Consider the following 27,733-nt stretch of genomic DNA (forward strand, 5'->3'; position numbering starts at 1 on the left):
AACTGATTCTGAGCGATGGTCATTGGTTATTTATTACACGTGTATTCGTTATCTGGATCACGTGAAAAAATTAACCGATGATAATCGCGCTTTCATTGTATCACATTGCAATTGCCGCCATTTTATAAATGGTTTCCAATCTCAATTTCGTTACAAAAATGTTTTTTTTTAGAATCTCTAAAAGTCCAATTATCTAGTCTAGAGCCAACGATGGAGTTTTGTTTAAAAAAATGCTTCAAAATCTATAATTATTTCACACTATGTACATTAAAAAAACCGACAATTTAAAAACGTATTCGATATTTTTCATTAGCGAAGGAACAATTTTTTTCTTTCATGACGGGGATATTTATAAAGTCATCTACAACTGTTCAAAAATCCATTTCCCATTTAAAACGGAAATGTCCTTGTGCAGGTCTTTCTGTAGAAGCCGAAGCTAGTACCGCGTCCCTGAAAATCCAGCGTTTCCGGGAATTCCCCTACATACCACCGGAAGAGACTCCGTTAATTTTTTTGTTCACAGTCTTTTCAGTTTAAACTTAGTAAAACGTAATCAAACTGTAGAATAAATAATTAACTTTGTATTAACGAGCAGAAACGAATCTATTCGGAGCTCTATAGACTTATTTTTGGCAAAAAAGGACCCCACGCTCAATATAGATATTGTGAGCGTTTGTTTTTGGGGGTGATACCCCCTTTTCGTAGTTAGTACGAGGTGGGGACTGTGCCACCACAGATAGGAAGCATTGGGGGATGTTTTGTTTTCGTTACGTCACCAACGCGGATTGGTGTTAGCGTAGTGTAGTGTGCTTCTGACAGGAGGTGGTACTGTGGTAGTGAGGGTCTCGGTGGTAGTATAAGGTTCCTAGGCCTAATTCTATAGACCAGTTTCCCTGACGCTGCTCGGAGGGACAGTTAACTGGAGTCCCATCTCCGACTCGGAAGCCGTGTCGTCGTTTCCTGTGAAACTACCGCTACCATTCACAGCGCGATAAAAATTGCCACCATTGACGTATCCTCCGTTGGGAAACTTGGGATAGTCGTCAGGGTAATCAATATCGCCATCCATGTCGTCATTGGGTAGAGCCAATGGAACTTGAGAGTCGGTGTGCTTGGGACTGTGAGTTTCGATACGGTGTTGTTGAAGTCTGGGTCCCCAGTGCTCCGTAGGCTTACTTAGTCTGACAATTCGCTAATGAATAGAATTAAAACCATTCTCAATTAAAATACTTACTAATAGTAAATATAAGAGTTTAAAATCTTAAATAAACCTAAGCTTAGCACTGACCTGCCAAATGGGACCCTCGCTCTGGTAAATTTTATAAACAGCCACAATGGGAATAGCTGAGACTGAAGACAGAGAGAACATCCACCCAAGAGCCGTGGCCCAAGGGGGGTAAACGTAATCGCCGTATTGCGTGGGTTTTAAGTCGATCCAACTGAAGATCAGGATAAACAAGATGAAAATGGGGACCAAGAACTTCCACAAGATTTTCCAGTACAGGCGATGGAATGGGTAGTGACCCAACATGACTTTGATATCCTCCATAAAACGATCGACGCCTGCCAAAAAGAAATAAATCAGTTCAATGGCAGTTCTTGCGCGTATTAAACCATTAATTTTACCATAAATCCAGGAGATGACGACAACTTCAAATAGACCAATGAAAAGAGCCGAAAAACTTGCGCAGTAATTATCCATCAATTGAAGAACGTACATTCCTCCATTGGAACAAATAGACATTCCTCCGAAAAACATAAAGGTACAGACTCCCAACAGAACAAATGCTTTGCGATGGCGAAGCTTATCGGGCCAGGTATCAACCAAGGTAGTGACGACAGTCTCGATCAACGTGAACTGCGCAAGTTATTAGCAATTAATTAATGAATATTAAGGGAAAGAAATAAATAGTAAAAATACCTGAGTTCCTAATCCAAGGGTCATTAACATGAAGAAAAACAAAATAGCCCATAGTGGAGACACTGGTAGACGGGCTACCGCTTCAGGGTAGGCAACGAAGGCGAGTCCAGCCCCTTCGGAAGCCACCTTTGATACGGGAACACCCAATTCGTGAGCCATGAATCCAATGATACTGAAGATTACGAAACCGGCGAAGAAACTGGTTCCGCAATTACCAACCGATATGAAAATCATGTCCCTGTAAGTAAAATCCGTAAATATCACTCGCTACATCGATAAGTGTTTTATTTTTATAGTCAGGACATACTTGAAACAGTTATTATGGAATCGGTTGTAACTGGCCAAGGTTATCAGGCCACCCCAACAGGGTGACAAAGAAAAGAAAATCTGCATGGCAGCGTCACCCCATACACGAGCTTCGGTCAGTCGCGCCCAGTCAGGGGTTAAGTAGAACATGATACCGTCGTAAGCACCGTCCAACGTGGCACCCCGAATCAACAGGATGACCAGAACAACGTAAGGGAAGAGAGCCGTGAAATAAACCACTTTCCCCATACTTTTGACCCCTTTCAACAGGCAGAAAAAGACAATGATCCAACAGGCCATTAGACACAAAACCAACTGCCATCTAAGGCCACCCAAATCATGGAGGCCGTCGGTTAAATCCAAGACGTAGTTACTAAAATAGAAGAGAGGGGAATGTTAAGTATAGTTATTAGCAACATATCATCTGAGTTTTATGATAAATTAATGACTTACTGGAAATACTCGTCACTGGCCATTTTGGTGTTATCAGTGGTATTTTGCAAATTTAACCAGACATCCTCAGTGACGTCACTCTTGTAGAAGCAGGTACCATTGGCCACCATAATACCGTCATGTGCGGTGCAGTTTTTGGAGTCGAACTTGCGACAAGCTAAAATAAGAACATATCATGTAAAAACCATTTAATTCACATTTTATTTCATTCCTAATATTTAGTCCTAAACCTCTAAAACCCATATTTCATTTTATATCTGGCAAGTATCAAAAATACTGGTGAGTTTTGTTAGGGCCAACGTGATAGATACGTCCCACTTTGAACCCTGACTAAAAGAGTATGTTTACAAAAAAAAATTAGCACACCTAAGGTATAGGCTGGATGTCAAACCAGAGAAGAAGGTTCAACTTCGTAACCCACATCATAACAATGTTACTTAAGAGATGAAATGAATCTTTATTTTTAGAGCGTAGTGGTTCACGCTAACTTAAACAACCCGCAGACATTGTTGTCTCAAATTAAAAACCCAAAGAATTTCAGCCGAAAAAAAAGTAAGGTTCGTTAAAAAAACTAGAAAACATCAAGATTTAAACAATTTAAGGTTAGTGGGACGGGCCCTACATTTTATGCAAGATAAATACATGCATAAAATGGATATAACTATCAACGCTTCTAAGACTTTAACAGTCTAAAATAAAATAAATAAATAATCTAACCACAAAACGGCCAAGAATAGACAAAATAATTTGAAACATCTTAATCCGAAGATATCAAAAACTCTGATTGTCACTCAAACACGATAGATGATAGATAAGCTACTGGAAAATCTACTTCTGGTAGTAGCGTTAAAATTTTAATAGGAAAATCCGTTTATTAATGATGATATTAAAGAAACATATTAAATATAATTTAAGCGGAAAATTTTCATTCATGGTTCATAGAAGATGTTCGGGGGAAAGTCTCCTGAGAAGATAAAAGCGCGTATCTTTAAATAAAAATAAAGAGTGGTTTGGCTTGTCTAGGATAGGTTCGGCGAGCGTGAAAGTCGAGGAAAGCCTTAATAATCGAGGTCAAATACGCTCGAAATATTTATTTGAGATAAAAAAGTAAATGATTTTGTTCTACTTTATCTGTGTTCCGGTATTTACCGGTTTTGATAGCTGCCAACTATGTCTAGCTCTAGACATAGATTTCTTTCTTAATTTTGAGAAAATTAGAGAACAAGTTGTACCGAAGGATAAGGCTTCAACTTACCATTCGTATTCCACCAATTGTCGCATGAACTCCATGGTAAATGCGTCGTGAATGAACTACACAGATAGAAAAGGGCCCAGGCGAGGACCATATTGTAGTACACTCCTACCAGCCCAGACATCAGGAACATGGCGTAACCAATGCCTGTAAATGATACATTAAGGTATCTCCGTTTAAATTTCACTCTTCGCCGATTACATAATGGTGGATGCTGTAGATACAATTTTTAAATAAACGAACCTTGGAACAGTGGTGACGCCTTCCAGATAGTAATGGGTCCTTCGCTAGCATATTGGCCAAACGAAAGTTCAAGAAGAAATAGTGGCATACCCACAAATATTAACATTAAAGTATAAGGTATTAAAAACGCTCCTGTTTAAAGAAAAAGTAACAGATTCTTGTCATTAATTTCCATTTTAAGTTAATCGTAATCAAGCCGCAATTACGTACCTCCGCCATTTCGATAGCACAAGTAGGGAAACCGCCAGATATTTCCCAACCCAACAGCGTAACTCAGACACGACAGTAGGAACTCTACTCCACTTGACCAGTTACCCCTCTCTTTGTTCTCGTCGACATCGACCGTTCTCGTGATGGTCACTTGAGGGAGGTCAATCATCTGAGAAGGATTGGGCATGGCCACTGACCGGTGTAGTCCGGCATTCTTCTCCTATAGAGTTACAAAGAAAAGTAAAGGCTCTTTAGTGAGTATACATTTCCAAAAGTGACTTCCTGAATGTAAGATGAAACGATCAAATAATAACTTGAAAGTGAAGTTGTTTGTAAACATAGTATATAACCCGGTTTCCGTTTGTTTAGTGTTTACTCAAATTGTCTAGGTACCATCATTTATATTTACTTCCTGGTACTCAGTTTGGGAAGAACATTTGCAGTAATATGCCCTGACACGAATATTTGATATTTGATACTTTTATAAAAACATTATCGTAGAAATTAGTCTACCATATTTTGCTTTTACGATTTGCCATCTGAACCTAACGCGATATTTTACCCATTCTCAAATAAATTCAATGGAATAATTCTCCACAGTTAAATGCTATAAAACGATTAATTCTCTGTCCATCACGATCCTTTTATAATGAAAGCATTTAGTACTAAGAGGCTATAATTTTTCTTTCCAGGTGTCTTACGATATAAATGTATTCTTCAAGATTAAAAACTACACGCGAACGATAAAAAAAAATTAAGAAACTTGTAAATCCGCTATTCTTATTACAAAGTTATTAATGAATAGAGTTCTCGGAATGTCTGCTACAAATATAAAAGAAATGATAAACGTTGTATCAATCATAATGTAGTGAGAGAATAGTGAAACATCATTTCTCAAAACCTTAAATATAATTTTTTTTCTTCTGATGTTCAGTCGTAGTAGCTACTACTATTGTGTTTTTGATGAAAACAAATGATTGAAAAGGCCTTGATGTCAAATGACACTAAATGAGTAAGGCACAGGTATTTGACTGATTTATCCGAGGTAATATAACCCCTTCACTACACGACGCTTACAGATACTTTTAATAATTTTCAAACTGTCAAGGTTAGAGATTTTAAAGATTACGTGTAATTCCTTTAGTACAGTCAAAGATAAAGAAGTTAGGTCTAATCTGAACTATTTTACGACATTAATGGCCCCATTTTTAAATGCTTACTTTTTTTATTAATCTGTTTTCCTTCCATGGTATTAAGCGTTTCCACTTGGTCATTCTGGTACTTAATAAGCGGGGGTCTCTCCGAAATTAAGCAAAACCGTTGGGACAGATTTTCCCTCTCAGTGATTAAACTTTAAGACAAATATTTTGGGGGAACCCAGTTCTAATCTTCATTCCTTTCACTGTTTTCAAACTTTCATCTCATACCCCTAAGTTTAGCTCCTTAGAGCCGATGGGAAAACAACACTAAGCTAACTAACTAACTAGCTTACTAACGAAGTGGAATTCTACGCTGTTCCCAGGAGATGTGGCCGCCATAACTTCCTCCTAACTCTCATCCCTTCTGCCCTCGCTTATGACAACAACAATTAACTCTTCATCCCATTCTCAATATAACTTCCGTTTTATTTATTTCTATTGAAATATCTAAAAGTAACTGACTTAAATGTAAATATATTTTCATTTTATTGATACACGTTTTAAATGGCTGGCTCATTTGGTTTCACTTCAAAGGATAGACCGTTTATGAAGCGTTTTTATTTTTAATTGGTAATTGGAGAAGGCGTCGATGGGATTAGGGTCTTTTGTTCAGGAAATGAAAATCGCGCGAGTGAGCTCGCCGACCTTTCAAATTACAAATAGCATTTTTTCGCGCATAAATAAGAGATCAAATGTAATTCGACCGACACTCCTGAGTCGCGAGTTTTGACCTTCGATCGTGACGTAAGTACATGGCGTGGGTTTGGAATCGAATATCGTCAAAAGTTCAAGTTACGAAAATCGGGATTTTATTTCAAACATGATTTGAATTTTATTTTTAAACCGAACCTTGAGTTGAAAACAAACAGAGTATAAAAAAATTCCTATTTAAAGCGTACCCTGACGGCATACATAAAAATTTAGATACCTAATTCTTCAATTTTAGTTTTATATAACACCATAAGGTCATAAGGTACGTTCCATAAGTTTTTCACTGGTTACTGAGAGCTTGTTACGAAGTGACGTGGGTGAAACGTCGTAGATTCTCGTAAAGCGACGCCATGTGAGGCGCTGTCAAAGGCTTAGTACAGACTAAACAGGAATATGGACTGCAAAACCAGTGCTTCTCGCTTGTCGTTCTCGAACTAGCATTACGAAGTATAGGAAGTGTCATACTTATGGAACTTGTCTTATAAATAAAACCAACTATCTATAATTATGTCAAAAGTAGTTAAATATTATAATTAAAATTACAATATAATAGTTAGTAGGGAAAGGGAATTAGCCAATTACATTCTGAATTATTGCGGTAGAAAAATTTAGTTCTATAGCCTCACATCACCTACGCATCAGAACGTCTACAGTAGCTTGAAATAGATTTCGAGGTTTCTCTTAAAAAAGCATAAAGAAGAAGAAGCAGACTAAGTAATTGGATTCTCTATAATTACCTAAAGACTAAGATCAATTTCCCCATTAAGAATGATAATTGCAATTTGCGAACTTAATTTTAGTCTATAATTTTCACGCTCCGAAAGAACAATTTACGTAATAGCGTAATTACATTTTCTAATACTGTCGCGACGGTATACCAAAATAAAAGATTACGACATCAAACGTTACATTGTTAAATTCTTCACTAATTAAGAGCTTATCTAGTGAAATTTAATTTTTTAAAATTAAGATGTCGCTAAAAGAAAATAAGAAAAAAAAGGAGTTGATCCGGATTATCTCGTTAATACTTTAAAGAGGTTATAAAGAAGCGTGAAGGCCAAATAACGGGGATAAAAATGTTACGAGGCATAGTATGAAGCCAAAAGAGATTCGTGCCAAGTAATTCCAGACACTAATGTAAAAGAAATAAGAAAAAACCGCACGAGTCCCTTTTTAAGCTTTTAAGCTTATTTCCTTCGCCAAAAGGACAAAAATCTTCGCTTTCGCTCCTCGCGACTCTTTGGCGACACGAGATTTAAAAGTAGAACAATGTGGAAACTTTATTAGGCCTATTCATTTCTTTTCTTTTTATTTAACTTCCGATTTGGAGGTTTGTATCGGGATACGGTACAGGTGACACGAGGAATTCTTAAGTCCACGTGTGTAACTCGTGAATCTTCAATAAGCTCCTCCCACTAATATAAGAATTCCACGTGTCAGCTCCGCATTTTCAACTAGAGCATTACGGTTTAGTCTATTTCCGAAATGAGTTCAATTCAATTCAGAACAATGCGGCCGTTAATTTCGAATCAATCGTGTTTCATGTACGCTGTTTGTTTGTCACAGCCATCCGGCATGTCCTTAAACAAAATTAATCTACGGCTATACCCACTATCTTTCTATAGGTCAGGCGGTATTTTGGCGCAATCTTGAGACCCACGGCGCCATATTTTTCATCTTATAAAAATATTCTCTCTTGACGTCTTAGAGAAGCTCCTGTTTACAAATTATTATTAGCATCATTCCCGAAAGATGAACTTTCTGAGGGGGGAGGGGAGGTTAGAGAGAGAAAGAGAGAGTATTCCCGTTATCGAGGAAAAATCCCCCTACTGTTTTGATGACGTCATTTCCTCCACGCCCTCATCCGGAAAAAATCGAGGATTTAAAATAGATCCAGCTGGAATCAGCTAAAATTCCTTCCAGTCGAGAAAGCTTTCTTTTAACATTTTTAGCCTAGCATGGTTACTTTGAAATTTAAAGAATGGTTAGCCAACTGCAGGCGTTCAAAACAAATCGATTTTGAGGGACAAAATCAACACGAATGCGTCAAGAAGGAGACAATAATAAATATTTGTTTTGAACACATATGTTAATTACTCCAAGAATTATTTTTATACTAGATAAAACTAGATGAGCAAATAGAGCGATTTCTTATTATGGCTAAGAAATAGTTAAACGTGTAACGTACTAAAAGTTTTAAAACATAAATAATTTTAATTAAAATGTTAAACCTCATTTGCAAATAAAATCAAGAATAACACGTGATTTTTCTCATCACGTGGTTTCCCTTTAATTTCTTAAACTCTCTATTAATCTGGAGCCGCGTAATTTGTCTAGTCTTTAATTTTTATTTTTTTTTTAATAAAATGTCCTAACAATGATATATCATGACACAAAACAAAAAACAATATGAAATAGAGTACACATAAAAAATTTCATCTAAATCAACCAACTATTAAAGCTAGTATAATGTAGAGATGTGATGTGCAGCAGGTAAAACACTTCTACAGGCGCCCATAGAAAATGCATCGCGATCCTTGCTCCTATAATTCGGCTTCACACATGCGTATACTATTATTATAAAATTTTATTTTTCTCCACTCGAATTTTGTTTATTATGTCTATGCCTTTATAATAATTATTCCGATTTATTATTATTTTTAAATTTTGTTTAGAACATTCGATCCTTTTCGAATTTAACCCTTTGGGTTTCAAATTCTGGATCGACGCCACGTGTCTGCCACTATTCTTTTTATTTATGTAAATTATATGATGGTTGAACGGCTTAACATTGAACTTGAGACAAATGGACTTTCACCACTCGGAAAAGTTTAAGTTTCAAAAGCGATTCTAAAACCTTTCTTGTTTTTTTTTTTTTGTAAAGTTGTTTTTTTTAAAATAAGAGTAATATATTTAAATTTATTTCTAAACACCGAAAAACCGTCTGGGCTGTGGAGTAAACTCGGGTGCAAAGATTGAAAGGTATTTAATTTTCTGGCAAACACATGTAAAATTTATATGTATATTTGTGGGGTACTAACTAAGCTATATTGCGTTGTCCGGATGTTTTATGGGAATAGAAACCCGGTAGAGTTTCCTGTCTATGTAGACACTAAAAACACTAAGTAGTCTTTGACCCCCACAAGCATGAAATACTTTCATTATGATGCATTTTTTACAAACTAACCATTTTCACAATGTCAATAAAACTATGATTAATTAGGTGGGTTCATTATAAACTTAAACATTAAGAGGCTAGAATAGGACGTTCTTAAACAGGCTTACTGACCAGGGGATTGCCTATATCCAGGGGGCCCAGATAAAAATTTATTTCCGGAATTATTATAGGGTAAAAATGCTCATATATAATACTATTTTGTCTTTAACTAAGTCTCTAATAATAACAAATTGGATTTGTAATACTTTATTTTCTACTGCCATTTTAAATATAACATTTTCTTTTATTTTCAATAATTATAAAAGGACATAACTTTCGAGTACTCGTTGACAGTATGTACTCGAATGCATCAAACATGTAAGCTATACCCCCTGGATTGGTGGAAACATTCACATATTCACATTCCAAGCAAGTTAGTGCAAGAAAGTGTAGGAGGCGTGAGCCGAAATAGCTTCTCATATCTCACGCGAAAAAAACTCTTTAAAAACGATACGGTTGAAACCCTCTTCCTAGAAAAAATGAAACACTCCTAGCATAATTACCGTTACGTTTCAACCTAACCGCGAACTATTCTACGAACCACGTCGTAACCCTCGTTAATGTTGGCACGACAAACTGTCTCTTTCTTCAAGGATATGGCGCCTAATTGCGTCAAATTCGACAAGTTAACTTTCCAACAAAGCCATAGCCTTTCGTTAGCCTTCGTTACCGGTTTTATTCTTAGGGTTCTAACGGGCAGAGAAACTAAACAAAGTTCTCTTCTTTCTTATACAAAGAGGGTTAAAGATTTGTGACGTCACTTCCCTTACACATCACCCCCGAAATATGCGGGTTTGTTGGGTGGTGAGGATAGATACATCAACAGAGAAGGATATGTGGAAGACAAACACTCGAAAACTCTTCAAAGGAAAAGTATTTGGAGTGTCTGTAAGGCTTGGGAATTTTAAATTATTCAAAAACCTAATTTTTGTATTCATTATAGGACCCTGACTTCAGAGTCTAACATATTTAGTCTGCTCCGACGGTTTTCTTTTATTGTTAAGAATATAATAAGTTTATAAGGTATGTTCCATGTTTGTCACTGGTTACTGAGAGCTTGTCATGACGTAGGTCACAGATTCTTGATAAGCGACGTCTAGTGACGCGCTGTTAAATTGGAAGATGGACTGCAAAACCGAGTGTAGTCAATTCTCGCTTGTCGTTCTAGAACAAGCACTCAATAAGTCTCTAGCAGTACGAAGTACAGTTAGTGTCATACTTATGGAACATATCTTATCCTTAGATGAAGAATTAATAAAAGAATCATTTGATTTTCCACTTCTTCTTCCCTTTAAAGATAATGTTTATCCCATTATGCGTTAGCGATCTAGATATGGTCCTGACCCCCATATATTGGCGTTGAGACAACTTATTCCCAGATATATTTTTTTCCCGGAATCTCGGGTGCAATGGACAGAAATACGTAGGTTTATCTTATTCATAATTTTGGTAGGTGTTTCCATTCACGAATTTTGACAATAGTATATCGCCTCCTACAGCATCCTCGCCATTCATAGTAAAAACAAAATATATATAAAGAAAAACGTAACGATATTTCGAAGAAAATCGTGGGCCTAAAAAGAATTTCTTAAAAAGAAAATAAAAATCAGGCCGACATTAAGTCGGGCCAAGAAAAACCCAAAAGGTGAAACTTAAGTAAAAGTTACGTCAGCTTCTAGTCGACTTTTCTCCTCGTATATATATCTAAGAAAGACTTTTGTCTTTAAAATGCGCGCAAAGGCATAAGCTAACTTTTAAAAGCCCTTATTGGACGTAGTAGAAATGCAAGAGATACCACCGTATGCGCAAAGCTTAACATCTGGTTATAAAAAGCTATGAAAGAAAATGTACAGCAGCGTTCGTTGATTTGGCACTTGTAACACCAGCCAGCGCCGCAAATGTCAAGGAATTTTCAATTTATAAATAGAATATTTTTGGGGGTTGAAAATTAAATTGCTAGTTGTACATCTAGAATTTTATATGTTCGAAAAAATAAAAAAGTATCATAGTGATTTATGGTTTAATATGTAACAGTTCTCTAAAAATGTCAGAAGGACTTATCATGAAATGTGTGCAAAATTCGAAATAACGTTAATGAAGCGTGGCAATTTCAAAGCAACTCTACGTTAGTGTAATTATTATATTAATTTGCGCCAGTTTTAAAAATTGGCAGAAAATTTCGATAAATTGAAGAACTATATAAGAAAATGCTTTAACAATGAGGATATTTACGCTATCCATTTAAAAGTTTAATTCTTATTTAATTGGCATTAGAATTACACAAACAACAAAACAATAAATCGTCTTTTAGTCTGATTAACTATATTAATTCAAGTACAAAATTCCAGTACCAAGGACAACTACCTAACGGGTTAATAGACAAAATCAAAACCAAGTCTTCCCTATGAAGAATGATTGAAAAAAAAAATTCCAATCTACAAGCCAGACAGACGGAGGTCACTAAAGATACCATTTGTAAACCAAGCACGTAATTTAAAGGCGCCAGTTTTGGGCCTTCACTGCTTGACTTAAGTGTACCGAAAATAAGCCAAGTTAAATTATAGTTTTATATACACTAGAATTATAATATTAGTATAACGTTTCCTCGTGAATTTTAAACGTGAAATTCAAGAAACACCCATTGGTCATATTACATTTTAAATTAAACTAAATACGATTATTTTATTTGACAGTTATTTGAAATAAATATTATTCCTTTCTGCACTGATACTGTAAAATGTGACCTCGCCCAATGGCATGAATTTCTGGAATTTTAAAATATAAGGTCGTATTCAAAACAAATTACGAATTTATAATTATGGGCAGTGCTGAATATTTTTGGTGGAATTATTTACATTTGCAGCCTGCCTATCTAGCTTTCACCTTATTTTCAGGTCTAAGCTAATGTTTACATTTTTTAGAACGCCCGAAGCGCCACCTCCCGGGATAAACCGGAATTACACAGAGTTCTCATATATAAAGCTGAAAACCTAGGTTAGGTTTTGCCGAATCTAGGAGAAGGTTAAGTAACTATTAATTAAAATTGTGAAAATTAATATCTGGATCATGATCGCTTCTTTAGAAAAACATGTTTAAATGGTTTTTTTTTATATAATAAAATAAGGTAGTTCGTGGTTTACAGTTTTCAGACTATTTAATACCATTTACACCAGGAGACCAGGCTACTTGTTACTGCACTTTGTCCGCCAAGTAGCCTGGCCTTCTGCAGTGTAAATGGTATCACTTCTCCTAGCCAGAAAACTATGTGTATAAATATATAATATATCGATTCCAGATGAATGTATATAACTTTCCCAATTTCTAAACTGTTTTTATCTACAGTATAATATTACATTTTCTTTTATATTGTAAATGTAAATAGTCGAATTATAAATGAAAATTTACAAATTCAGGCAGAATTTCAACTTAAAAAAACAAAAAAGAAATTGGCAAACTTTCTCATAACAAATATTTTTACAAAAACCCATTGTTTTTCAACTTGTAATAAAATAAAACAAACATCCAAGAGTTTTTGTAAAAATTCTTAATATAATGTGAAAATTTACCAATAACAAACCATAAATAATTAAAATTAAAAATAAAATAAAATTAAAATTACCTTGATAAAAATATACCGTCTAAAATTCGTATCCATTGTTCATAAATAAATATTTCGTCCGAGACAAAATTAAAACTTCGAAGCTCTTCCTCCAGATTTGTAAATAACTTAAACTCGTTTAAATAAAAGTTCTCATGGACACGGCACGTGCAAAGTGATTGTTTGTAAACGAAGATAAAAACGTCTTATTTAAATCAAAGATTCAAATTCACCATCTTCCGAAATAAAAAATGAAATAAATTAAATTAAAATAAGATAAAATAATTTAAATAAAAGCTCGAAATTAAATGAAGAGAGATAATTAATTGAACCGAGCAAAAAACTGAAACAACCGTAAAGACCGAATTCAGACTGAGGAATAAAGAGAAATTCCAACAAGCAGAATCTGCGAGTTGAACTAGAGTGAGATTTTCTGGGGTTTATTTATAAACTAAAGTCTACCACACACAGTACTCTAGCCATCAAAGTAATAAGTCGAGATAGACAGAGACCAGAGTGAGAGAGGTAGACTGTAAAAACTCGTGTAGTTTCAGTCTCGCTACGAGAACTTAGAGACGGCAGGCAGCGGTGAACGAGTAAGGGAGGGGGATAAGTCAGTTTACATTTACACAACCCTCCCCTACAAAGCCAGTTTCCGCGGAACTCGGTTCAGATTCTCTGTTCCGATTTACTTCGGGCTTAAAATGTCTTTTAATCAACAGAAATACAGAACACAGTCCCGCCTTTTTTTACGTAATAACAAAAGGGAAAAGAAAGAAAGATAAAAGCTAAAACGTCAGAGGAAACGACCGGAGAGATTAGCGAAATTAAAAATTAAAAAAAAAATAAAGAAAAAGAATAAAACGAGATGGTTAAAGGGTTTCCGACAAATATTTTATGAATTATGAATACATGGAAATGCAGTGGTTTTTTCTAAAATTTGAATAGCAAGTTCTGAGCTATTATAAACATTAAACGTCGGGAGGTTTTGCGCTATTGTGTATTATAAACATTCAACGTGAAATACAGTGAGGAACAGATTACTTATTTCGCGAGTCGCTGTACTGCCGACGGAAAAAATTGATATGATAAATCTCAGACTTATGACACCGCATTTAAAGTTAGAAATAAGAATGACGCGTGTGATTTCAAGGGTACTTCATCGAAACTGTACTGAAATAAGTGATTTTCTGATCCGTTCCACGCTGTATTATACAGGCAATTTACCTGAGCTGTTACGTAAGCCCCCGTAGCGTTTTTTATACGTCATTTACGCGCGGGTGTGTTAAGTTCTTTCTATTAAAGAAAATGCTAAGAAAAAAATGCCGTCACGATGACAATAAGCCTTAGGAAATTTAATAAGTCATCTGTTCGCTATGATGATGACGTACGAATTTTTCCCGCGTAAATTTTCGTTTCAAACACGTGGGTTTCTTTGGCGCCAAATTTCTCTCCAGTCACAAAGAAAAAAATGTATCCAACACTAATTACACTTATTATTTTTTATTCACTGTTGTGGAAAATTTTTTTAACAGCGCAGAATAAAAAGAATTAATAAATTACGTATCTCGCGTTTCTATAAGTCGTTATTCTAAAGCTAAAGAATTTTAATGTTTTGTTTGAAAAATTTAGAAGGTAATTTACCGAGATATGGAATTTGTAAAGCGGTGCGTAAAAACGGATGTAAAGCATCTTGTATTGCGTGATAGGCTTCCATTGATTTTTCCCAAAAATGAAAATATTTTGGAGAATTGTGCTACTCTCGTGAAATAAATTATCTGATCTCATTATCAGATTCGTGGTACTAAAATTCAATATGAGAGTCACCTCACTACGGTGCAATAATTGCTTAACATAAATATATTTATTTGTTTAAGGCATTTATTGTTTATCAAATTTTGAAAATACGTTTTGGGAATTTGTTTGGGCTAAATTACAAAAAAATAAATGATAACGAAATTGTTTGTTTATATTTAAAACAATTTGTACAAAATCTGTGCGCGAAAAACTGTATGTTGTGACCTTTAACCTCAATTATCTCAAGCAGTAGATCGAACTTCTGAAATTTGTCCTCGTAAGGTACAGACGTTCGATGTGTTATCGAAATATTTCAAGTCATAGCTGGGAATGAGAGTTTTTCTGTGATGCAACTCCATAAGTTTATCTTTGTGTCAAGAAACTCTAAATCACATTAAATATAAACTAAACTCTTTTATTAAGTAATATAACTTTTCAGACGCCTAAAATTTCGACATAATAGCAAATTACATTTCTTCCATGATGTTATTTATCTCTTTCAAGGAGGAGAAAGCAAAAAAACCCAAATAATATTACAAAATTCCGGAACAAAATAGTCGAAAAATGCAATATTTCTTATCAATTGACGATAATATTTTTTTCAAATCATGGTCATGGATATTGTATAGCTTTCTTTAATAACAATTTTTCTCCGGGAAAAATGTTATGAAACAAATAATCTGTCGTACCATGATAAAGGATATCCAAGAAACAACCAAACCCAATTGAAAAAAAAAAAATAAATAAAAAATTAAACACAAAATACAAATATTGTGAAATCGTAAAAAAAATCTTTATCCTTTAAATTTCATCTTAACTATAAAGTAAACAAAAATATAGAATCAATATATTGAACAATTCGGATAAGTTTCTTTTCGCTATCATAACATAAATATTGATTCACTTTCGGTTTTTATGTAATAAGAAATGGATAGTTAAGTATGAAATCAGAGGTAAGACCGCAGCGTAACCTCGTCTGATATAACGTAAATTCTTATCAGCGATTCAAGGCCACTCCACACATTTTCGCGCTAACCTTGCAAGGAACTTTCTTATATCCTGGCAGGGTTCTTTGCAAAATGGTTCGAACTTAAAACGCAATTTTTCACGTTTAATCTTTTACATTACGCGGTTTAACGTTACAGTTTTTGCAGAAATATTAAAAACAAGATGGTCCCGGCCAAATTGATCTTTCGCGTGTTCTAGATATTAGGCATACGTATTTAACTACTTAAGAAAACCATTCAGCTATAGCTTCCCTTTAAAAAAATCTCTCTCGTGACACAATACAGGGAGTTTCTGATAAGTCTGGTGGCATGAATTAAGGAAGATGTTCAAAGGGCGTTGGAGTATTTTACGCAAGGCCCCTTAAATTCAATTAAAAAACTGAAAGACAATTAAAATTTATTTAAGGGATCATCAATGAAACACTTAAGACCCCAAAAACCGGATTTAAACACAAAAAAAAGTTCATTCCGAAACTTGTAACTAAGTATATAGTTAAATTGTTTTCAGATAATGATGAAAAGTAAAACTTAATTGTTTAAACGTGGTTGAAACTAAAGTACCTATAGTTATTACGTATTATAATATATTTCCCATTAATTTGGCTGATATTCCACGTATCCAACCCATTTTATCAAACATTCCTTTGCTATAGAAAATTATTCATCGAGGAGGCGCCGGTTTTGGGATTTTCAGATATACTTTAATTGAGACTGAGAGATTAAACCGGCTGATAACCTAGCGTATAGTAATAAATCTTAAAAATGCAAACGAAGGAAATTAAAACTGAAACTATATAGCGGCCTAGCCTAGTTTTCTTCTTGATTTTTCTATACGTGTCTCTCTTTAAACTTTCCTTCAATCAATTTTAAATGGAAAATATTTGGTTATTTTCTGACGTAAGCTTTGGGTAATATTTCAATAAATTTATAAAATTTTCAAGTGAAACATCGCCCCTTTTATCAACTGATTTTGCGGGGGAAGCGTTTTAAATTCTCGATATTAATGACTTGGTTAGCGGAATTTTGTGATGGTCACCCGTGGGAAAATTGAATGAATGGTTTTAGCGAGAATTTCTATTGAAAGCGCGTGTACTTAGTTCCAGGACAAGGTACTATAGTCCTAAAGGAATATAAATTTTGTTTTAATCACGATCAAAGGATGCTGTTGGTAAAAGGGTCAACAAGTGTCTTCTTGCCTTCTTTAGCGCTGTAAAGAGATGTAAGCTGGCCGTATAGATCAGATATGAAGTACGTCCCTCAGTGTTTGAGAAGCTATTATATTCCAAACAAAAGGTACCATTGTTTCGTCGTTTTCTAGAAATATTCTCAATTTCTCAGAACGAATTTTGCATTTCTATGAAATTTTGACCCGCTGATATACAGGGTGTTTGTGATAAATTAAGGGGGATGTTTGTTCTTTGGGCGATTTTGAGTCGAAAATGTTTAATGACATTTTTCCATCCAAACCACTGTTTTCGAGTTATTGGGATGACTCCTTGATTAAATTAAGAACATGCCCCTTAATTTATGGCAGACTTATCAGAAACACCCTGTATGTTACATCCTAGATTCAACTAAACTTCACGAATGAAAGAAAACTGCATAATTCTGCCCTTCAATACTCAATGGAAAGTAACAATTTTAAAATAAACCGTAACATAAATTTATATTTGTTAGTAAAAAAAATGCCCGTATCATTTATCATGTCGAGTAATTTAATGTTAATCCGTTATTCCTTAAATCATAGTTTAACTTGTGTCAATTTAACATTCCAGTGAATATTCGTGATATAAAGCAACAAAAGCAACTTTTCCGACAAATTTTGGATGTGGCAATCGCGTTGACATCTTTACAAGACAAGAAACCATAAATAAATGGCAAGAAATAAAGTGTAAAACTGGCAAATAGCCGAAAATTGCAAAAGAAAATCTAGCAAACGTAAAAATTGATTGTCAAAAAAATTATCACGCATTTAGGACGCTTTCCAAAAAAGGAGTGACCTTTTTAGACCACGCTCGTTACGTAAGACGATAGTAGAATTCCGCGAATTAAGCCCGGGTCAAACGAGGCAGACGCCACCGGGGCGTTTAGCGAAGAAATAGACATCTTTGAATGTATTGCGAAAAATATCTTGATATATTTGGATTGATTCAGCATTGGAGTGTTAAATTTTGACAAGATTGAGATTTACAACTTTTCTACGACATAGTTTCGCTAAGCTAAGGTGATTGAGATATTGATAAAAGAGTGAATGCAGAAATGGAGTAGCAATACAGAGAAAATTACGAAACAAAAATATTTTGAAGATTGAATAAAACCAATTATTTAAATAAAGTATGTTGGTTAAGACCAGCTAGAGCTCTCCTTTTCCACATTCTCTACGGTTTCAACACTACAGCGGAAGTAATAGATCTGTTCTAATTAGTAGGAAATTTTGATTCATATCAACGCGTCAAGAGCCATTGATAATTTATAATCAACTCATTGTAGAAGTAATTCAGTCTTGGATGCAGATATGGCTTTGAATATTAGCTATGCAAATTAACGCCTATACTGTTTATCTATAAAACTAAAGACGAATTGAAATGATAATAATAAATAACGAGGTGGGGTTTTGTGATATTGAAAATAAATGATTGAAGTGTTTCAATAGGTTTAGAAACCTATACCTATACTGAGCAGCTTCGTAATTTTATCTAAAATAAAAAAAAATAGTGATCTAGGAATTTTGACTTCATTAGAAAGGAATCTGTTAATATATTACTTTGAACTTGATAAAACTATCTTAAGAAATTTATGATGCGTGTATTTCACTCCCATGTGTAACACACAACATGATACAGCAAGTTTTCGAAACGAATCATTTAGAAGAAGAAAAAAAGGGTTCTTTCGAACGTCTAAATGACGCGTGGTTAGACATCCATAACAAAATACCTTTACGGTAATTTAAAATTACTTGTGTTTTTACAAAATGAGTCAAAGAGCCGAAAGCGTGTGTCGTTCGAAATTAGAATGATTATATTATTAGTAAAATAATTTTTTTTCCGGTCTGTCGCATTCGCGTTTATTAAAAAATGGCGCCAAAATATTTTTCCCACCAAATATGATGCTATTCCATTTCTTTCAAACTTATCCGTGACGTAGGTTGCCACGACCTCCTCTCGTTAGCAAACTGCAGGTAGGAGGATGATTCACGATACGCCATCCACTCCACAACCTATTAAATGAATGAAAATTTCCTGCCATTTTACAACACCTGCCGGATGAAGAACACATACTCCTACCATCACTGTTTTGGGTTTTTCTATCGTTAAATTGACACGATGCCTCTACCTTTCCCGGGCCCACAAATATTTACCTCAATTTTTATCTGGTTGTAGTCGTGAATTTTGATAATTGTAACCCAGAACCCATTTAAGGTATGAGAACGTTCAATGAATGAATTGGGTTGTTGTACCGCGATCTCCGTACAGTTTATTCCCTCATGGAAACATAACATTCTCTTGGTTTATGGGTTCTTGCGCAACCTATATGACTTTGTCGTATACCTGAGGTTATATTTTCTTTCCAGTTTCTTTTAATGAACGATTATTTTTATACTTAGTGGTTAAAATTCTACTCTATAGCTTTAAAAGAACATCGGAAGCATGGTAGAAACTAAATTTCTAAGAATTTACATTTAAAATCGAACCAGTTACACCCAAGGGCACGTTCCAATGAAACGCTCGAAGATAAGATTTATTGGTTCGATATCATTCAGGGGAAACACCGGGATTCCTTCATCTATATAACAATCTTAACAGACGTTCCTCAACCCTACCAGAATCTTATATAAGGGCTTTACCAGCAGGGTGTCCCCCCAGAACCATGTGGGAGAGAAAGAACCCGGTGTTTTAGCCTGTTCCGGAGGTGGAAAAGCTCGTGAAAAAGGTTAAGGCGGGTCAAACTAAATTGGCGCTAAAAAATAAAATAAAAAAGACCGACCACGTGACCAAAAAAAAAGCCGGCGCCATGAACTCTACACGGTACATGTACGTAGACTATATATCTATTTAATCCTCGTGCGAGAGTTCCAAGTCCGGAGGGGGGAAAGAAAAAACAGTAGGGGTCGATTAGGGTGGAAGGTAGAGGGGATAGAAATGTTTCTAGCCAATCAGAAGGCGGAACAGGATTTGGAAATTTTCCATTGAGGATTTTGGGTGCTGGTGAGTGTGCGCGAGTGAACATAGGGATCGAGAGGAGAGAAGGAGCAAAGAGTTGTTACGTAATGAATGGAGAATGGGCCAGACGGAGTCGAGACGCGCCGTTGTCATGACGACATAAATTCAGACCTCGTTTTTCTAAAGATGGAGCGTTAAGCTCATTTCAAAGAGTATATACCCTAAGATAACATAGACCAGATACTTCTCTTTCATAAAGAAAACAATTTCTTCAACTCTTTCTTGAGTCATATATCAGAGATAATCGACCATAGACCACTTCGAGGGAAAACTCCGCCTTCCATCCCGCTATTTCGCGCCTGCGCTATAGGCTTGAGGGATTATGAGAGTGCGCAGAGACGTCAAGGGTTCAACCCCCTTGTATGTCCAGATACTGAGGGTTGGCTACCCCCTTTTTTACATCGAAATGGTACATAGCCAATTAAAGGAATTAGTCAAATATGAAAACGTAATATTTTTGATAGACAAGTTTGTCTAGTTCGCATGGAAGCGGTTTATTTTGAATAAATAACTTCACGCTAAACTTCAAGTCTATGTAGGGAAGCTTTGCTAGTCTTTAACTCTCTATACTCCTTCCGCTTCTCTCACTCTTTGTCTCTCTCTCTCTCTCTCTCTCGCTCGCTCGCTCGCTCTTCGGAAATGGAAAAGGGGGATAGGATTGAAGCGAGGAGAAAGGCACGCATTCATTAATCGATTCCACGGACTTACGGCCTTCGCACTCGATTAGAATATCGACCAAAACGGAGCTAAGACTGGGCATTTAAAGATATGTACATCCCATTGGAATGCATTATATAAACGCGTCACTGATGCCATTGGTCAAATTACGTTATTTAGAGACTCCATTGCGGTTGTTAAATGAATAGATTAAAATACATCAACAGAGCAGACGCGCGATAATTAAATAATTTTGTTGTAACTTGTGTAATAACAATTAATCAATTTGTATCAAGAAATAGAGTTAATTTACTTTGTGTTTGCATTAATATTTTGTTTTATATATCCATAACAAATCTAGTGTGACCGTGACCTTACAACTTTCACTGGGGTAACGTAACTAATAACAAAAGATACTTGACACAGACGCGGATATAAATTGTGAAACACGTCATTTTTCTAGACGCTACCCAGACTAAACAATAGCACGAGCGACCCTGGAAAAACCCATATAATGGACCTTTGTCTGTTGATGATTCCGCCAATGCAATTTAATTTAAGCACAATTTCCCTAATAGAATACATCATATAAAATATGGGTGGTTTGGATCAAGAGATTCTTCTGTAGATAACGAACGAAATTTATGGGAAAGGAGTAATAGAGCAGGGCAAAGGTCGGATTCAATTAAATTTTGGGAAAACACCTGCGCTGCGTTCGTAAGAATAAGGCTCTTCGATGTAAAATGGGGGTATACAACCCTCAGTATCGACACATACAAGGGGGTTGACCCATAGCATTCTCCGTGCACTCTCTGGACCCAAAACGCCTAGAGCGCACGCGCCGAAAAGCGAGATGGATGGCAGAGTTTTACCCCCGTGTCTTTCCCTCGTATTTACATCGAAGAGGCGTATTGGCCCTCCTGGTTCTACAGTCAACAACAACAGGAGTCAACAAACAACTGTAAAGTTGACTTTGCCGCGTGTTAGCGTACAGAATTAAGGCATGAAGCCCTCTAGCTATTCTTACAGCATGTTTGACAGTTAATGATGAAATTGCGATCCTATATGAACCCTTTTTCTTCCGAAAGATTTATAGAGCATAAGCCCGCATGATATATAAAGGCCAACCTTGGACCTGCATGGGATAGCACGTACGGTATAAGAGCTGGTACAAGTTCTTCGATTTCACGGGCGTTGGCTTTTCAAATATGACATTAAAGCAACCCTGAAGCCTTCAAGGTCTTCTATTAATATTTAATTTGAAACTTATGTGAAAAAAAAAAATATTACCGGAGATATGGTTTCTTTCCATAACGTCTTAAATTTATCCTAAATGTAAAATTTTGTTTGGAAAAAGAATTGTCGCGTTATTTAATAATAGAACGTCATACAAATTCAGAAAGAAAGCAAAACGATTGGGCAAAACAAAGAAGTCACCGGTGGACACGTTTGGAATACTAAAAAAGGCGAGGTTGATAAAACTTTTCCCTTTTTTTTTCTTTAGCGACGTACCCTACGTTCCTTAAAAAAAAATACAGGCGACACTGAGTCGGGACAATTATAGCCCACATACCATATTTTCTACAAGACATTATTCTATAGTATATAACGATTTAGCCACATATTATTACGTAATTTCTTCCACTTTAGGGATCAAGTTTGGTTTGCGATAAAATGCCGCGTGGTCTCTAAAACGATTACGTCTCACTTTTCGTGAGAAATACGAATTTAAATTAAGTTTCCATTACAAATCATATCGTTTTGATTTAAATCTGTAAAAGACCCGATTGACTGACCATCAATGCCCTGGTCAAACCACCTTACTGTAGTTATTCTTATGTTAATTTTAAGATGGTAGGTCACGTGTCATTCAGGTTATTCCGTTACAAGGGAAGTTTTAAAAATTTCTGGCAGCCATTTTCTAAGATACCCGCCGATTGTAAAACGCTTTCCTAGTGAGTACCCACTATTTGTATCATCACAGCAAAATTGCACCTTCTTAGGCTAAGGAATTAGGGCTCGGCTCTGAAATCAGCAGTCAATCAGATTTAACTTATCTCATTATCTTGTCAATCACTATTACTTTTATTGTTATTATTTTAGTGCAAATCAAGTAAAATAAAATTTAAAATATATTAAGGAGGTTAAAGTATAAATTTAATCAAATTTAAGTATAAATCTAATCTAATTTAAGTATAAATTTAATCTAATTTAAGTATAAAGTTAACCTAATTTAATTATAAATTTAATCTAATTTAAGTATAAATTTAATCTAATTTAAGTATAAATTTAATCTAATTTAATTATGAATTTAATATAATTTCATTATAAATTTAATCTAGTTTAATTATAAATTTAATCTAATTTAAGTATAAATTTAATCTAATTTAAGTATAAAAATTCACACTTCGGTGCTCAGCAGGCAAAACACTTCTACAGGCGCCCATAGAAAATGCATTAGGATATTTACCCCTATAAGTTGGCTTCTCAAGAACATAAACAGGTTTTTTGCTTTGTGTAGAATACTTCAGTTACGGACTTCTGGTGTAAATAAGTGTAAAAGAATGCTACTTTAAAGTTTTGCTATTTACTCGTAGGCATTGTCGAGTGGATAATCACTCTTATTCCGTATATACCGATTAGAGAATAACTTTTATTTAAAACTAATTCACTTGGTACAGTCAAAGGTACCGACTATATTTAGTAACTATCCCCTCGCGCATTCCTTACTGGTTCATAAAAATCGTTTTAAGTCTCATAAACAGTGAAAGAATTTACGTGCGCTATTCAAATATTTTCTTGAACCCGCTTACGAAGAAGTTCATTGTGTGTAAACAAAACGCTGAATTAGCATTTTAGTAGTGTTTACAAACATTAACGGGACATTACACTCTTAGATATTTAAATATTTATTATTAAAACTATACTAGAGTTCTAGCCTCGAATAAGGACGTGATTTATACCAGCATTTTATGGAAAATATTTAGAGAGAGAGAGAGAGAGAGAAAATAAACTAGAACACAAAAGATGTTTAGAATCTAAAGTAATTGAATTTAAGAATTTCATACTATTTTAAAATATTATTTTATTATTTTATTATTTTATAATATTATTTTATTATTTTATTATTTTATAATATTATTTTATTATTTTATAATATTATTTTAATATAAAATATTGCTTTATTGTTTTATAATATATTTTAACGTTTTATAATATTATTTTATTATTTTAAAATATTATTTTACTCCAATTTCAAGTCTTGTAGTATTATTTCTAATTAACAGTGTAATTAGCCTAGTTAATTAAAATATTGATGGTTTGACGTAATATCCCCAGATTAATACCGCAAACTAATTAATCTCACCTTGATTAGAGCGATTTTAACGAGACAAATAGTCTAAATGACTATTTGAACCGTTTTATTAATTCTTTTTTTTTTTAAAAAAACCTTGGTTATCCTTGAAAATACGAGAGATAATTCAAAAACTTGACGATTTAATTTCATGGTTGGAAAAAACTGGTAATAACCAGTAATTAAATTTATGTAAATTGAACTAGTTTCGTAGACTTGGTATGCGAAATAAAAAGAAATTAATTGGAGGATGTAAAGGAAATGCCATTAAAATTAATGTTTTTATCTTCTGTGTTTTATGAAACGCCCAATATTTGATCGAATCGAATTATTCCAAGAAATAGGATTTTAGTAGATGAAATGAAGGGATTTGTTTTAAACAAATAAATGCATATTTCATAAGGCGCAAAGTAAATTTTAATAAAACATGGGAGTCGTATAATTGAATATCGGGTATTATTAAGGATAGCGTTGGAATAAAACCCCTGTGAAATGTAAAGTAATATGAAGGGTTAACTTACTATATTTCAAATACAAATATTGCATCACTGGCAAACGAAGTATCCTGATATAGTGTATAGTCCAATAAAACTTCCTAACTAAAAACTACACCGATATTTAATCTTATCTTCCTTCGTTTACATAATGAATGTATAAATTATGTCATGAAAGCATATATTGATCTCTTTAGAAGAAGCCCTCATCACGCTACACTGAACTAGTCAATATTTAGACTTCAAATAACAATAAATATAATTTTTTTATATTAGAAATACCAGAAGTGAGATGAGACTCGAAGTGAAGGGCTCTAGCATTGGTAGTATATCCTGGCACTAGTGAACAAATTTGAGGATTTTATGCCGCTTCCATCGCGCCTACACTACAGAGAAAACAAGACGGCCCAAGGGCTCGTAATAGTAGCCACATCGAACGAGTGAATAGCCCCTCTATACCCTACCCTAAAGAGTGGATAACCCCTCTCTACCTTACCCTGTGAATAGCGTTTAGTTGTCAATGTAAACAAACGAGCATAAAAAAATTTCTCCGCACCCACGCGGTCTCGAACCCGGAGCCTTCAGTGTGTGAAGCGGGTGAGATAACCACTACACAGCAGATACACATACAAGAGGGCATCGTTTGACTGAATCTTATGCGAATTAAAAACTAACTTTAAAAAATCACTCTCGTATCTTCATTAGACTAGACTTTATTGGGTACTGACCATCTTTAACGATTCATCTTGCAGGCACTATCATTCAATGCCGCTACCAATTGCGCCACGATACACGATGATGCACTCTCTTTGAACTAATTTAGTTGTCAATTTAAACTAACGAGTCTTAAACAATTTCTCCGCAACCACGTGGTCTCGAACCCGGGGCCTTCCGTTTGTTAAGCGGGTGAGATAACCACTACACAGCAGATACATATACATCAAGGCATCGTTTGACTAAATCTTATGTGAATTAAAAACTAACTATAAAAAAATAACTTCTGTGTGTGAGCACTATCTTCATTACACAAGACTTCATTGGATAATGACCATCTTCGACGATTGATCTTTCAGGCACCAGCATTCAATGGCGCTACCAACAGCGCCGTGATACATGCTGCTGAACGCTATTTGAGCTAATTTAGTTGTCAATTTGAACTAGATAGCTTAAAAAACTTCGGCGCACCTACGCGGTATTGAACCCGGGCCTCTCCGGATTTGGGGCGGATGAGACAACCACTTCTCAAGAAAAAAAGGTACTAACCCCATATGGGATACCGACCTCATGAGGTACTGACCCCAATTGGGATACCGACCTCTTGAGGTACTGACCCCAATTGGGATACCGACCTCTTGAGGTACTGACCCCAATTGGGATACCGACCTCTTGAGGTACTGACCCCAATTGGGATACGGACCTCATGAAATACCGACCCCAATTGGGATACCGACCTCTGAACTCTCTTTGAGCTAATTTAATTGTCAATTTAAACAAACGAGCATAAAAGAATTTCTCCGCACCCACGAGGTCTCGAACCCGTGTCCTTCCGAGTGTGAAGCGGATGCGATGACCACTACACAACAAATACATATACAAACACAAATCGTTTGACTAAATCTTATTTGAATTAAAAACAAACTCTAAAAAAGACCTGCAGTATCTGAGCACGAACTTCTTTGGACACGACTTAAACGGGCACTGACCACTTCGGGCACTGATTCACTGTGGCATACTGACCACTTCGGGCACTGATTCACTGTGGCATACTGACCACCTTCGAATATTGATCCTTTTAGCATTGGCATTCAATGGCTCTACCAACTGAGCCATGATACACGACGTTGAACCCTCTTTGAGCTAAATTAGTATTGAATTTAAACTAACGAGTCTAAAACAATTTCTCCGCACCCAAAGGTCTCGAACCCGGGGCCTTCCGTTTGTTAAGTGGGTGAGATAACCACTACACAGCAGATACATATACATGAAGGCATCGTTTGACTAAACCTTATGTGAATTAAAAACTAACTATAAAAAAATAACTTCCGCATCTTCATTAGACTAGACTTTATTGGGTACTGACCATCTTTAACGATTCATCTTGCAGGCACTATCATTCAATGCCGCTACCAACTGCGCCACGATACACGATGATGCACTCTCTTTGAACTAATTTAGTTGTCAATTTAAACTAACGAGTCTAAAACAATTTCTCCGCAACCACGTGGTCTCGAACCCGGGGCCTTCCGTGTGTGACGCCATTGATACATATACAATTACAGATCGTTCGACTAAATCTTATTTGGCCCAACCCTAACAAGCTCAGAAGTATCCGACCTCAAAGATACAAGTTCAGAAGTATCCGACCCCAAAGATACAAGTTCAGAAGTATCCGACCCCAAAGATACAAGTTCAGAAGTATCCGACCCCAAAGATACAAGTTCAGAAGTATCCGACCCCAAAGATACAAGTTCAGAAGTATCCGACCCCAAGGATACAAGTTCAGAAGTATCCGACCCCAAGGATACAAGTTCAGAAGTATCCGACCCCAAGGATACAAGTTCAGAAGTATCCGACCCCAAAGATACAAGTTCAGAAGTATCCGACCCCAAAGATACAAGTTCAGAAGTATCCGACCCCAAAGATACAAGTTCAGAAGTATCCGACCCCAAAGATACAAGTTCATTTAAGAATTAAATTCGCCACTTTAATTTTAAATAATGAAGTCTGGTGGAGTATACGACCCCAAAGATACGATGTGGCTAAAAACCCCAAACATACAAATTCATAAGTATCCGACCCCACAGATAAAAATTCAAAAGTATCCGACCCCACAGATAAAAATTCAAAAGTATCCGACCCCACAGATAAAAATTCAAAAGTATCCGACCCCACAGATAAAAATTCAAAAGTATCCGACCCCACAGATAAAAATTCAAAAGTATCCGTCCCCACAGATAAAAATTCAAAAGTATCCGACCCCACAGATTAAGAGGTACCCCACCCCACATCACCGCGACATTTTAGAGATAAAACTTAAGGATAAAAACTCGTGATTTCTATGAAGTCTCTATGGCTCAGTGGTAGAATGTCTTT

At 35.4% G+C, this 27,733-nt stretch overlaps 1 protein-coding gene across 4 annotated transcripts in view; it reads right to left on the minus strand.

Annotated features, from left to right (window-relative positions):
• Window positions 1-604: 604 nt before the first annotated feature.
• The window catches only part of LOC149623597 (sodium- and chloride-dependent glycine transporter 1-like), a 32,359-nt gene continuing 5,230 nt past the window's right edge, over window positions 605-27,733 (minus strand). For 2 of the 4 annotated variants that reach the window (XM_089852631.1, XM_089852630.1), the window contains exons 3-11: window positions 4,386-4,605; window positions 4,176-4,307; window positions 3,936-4,079; window positions 2,681-2,837; window positions 2,229-2,600; window positions 1,922-2,159; window positions 1,627-1,858; window positions 1,289-1,563; window positions 605-1,192 (exon numbers count right to left, since the gene is read on the minus strand). In XM_089852631.1, the coding sequence (XP_089708757.1) occupies window positions 878-1,192; window positions 1,289-1,563; window positions 1,627-1,858; window positions 1,922-2,159; window positions 2,229-2,600; window positions 2,681-2,837; window positions 3,936-4,079; window positions 4,176-4,307; window positions 4,386-4,605 (2,085 nt within the window). In that variant the 3' untranslated portion in view covers window positions 605-877. Of the gene's footprint in view, window positions 1,193-1,288; window positions 1,564-1,626; window positions 1,859-1,921; window positions 2,160-2,228; window positions 2,601-2,680; window positions 2,838-3,935; window positions 4,080-4,175; window positions 4,308-4,385; window positions 4,606-13,131; window positions 13,728-27,733 lie in introns of those variants that run through there. The other 2 variants (XM_089852629.1, XM_089852628.1) reach the window with 2 other exon arrangements.

Source organism: Phalangium opilio, unplaced genomic scaffold, assembly GCF_054372755.1.
Source record: "Phalangium opilio isolate 3A_F unplaced genomic scaffold, DU_Popi_V2 ptg000113l_1, whole genome shotgun sequence".
NCBI classification, from domain to species: Eukaryota; Metazoa; Arthropoda; class Arachnida; order Opiliones; family Phalangiidae; genus Phalangium; species Phalangium opilio.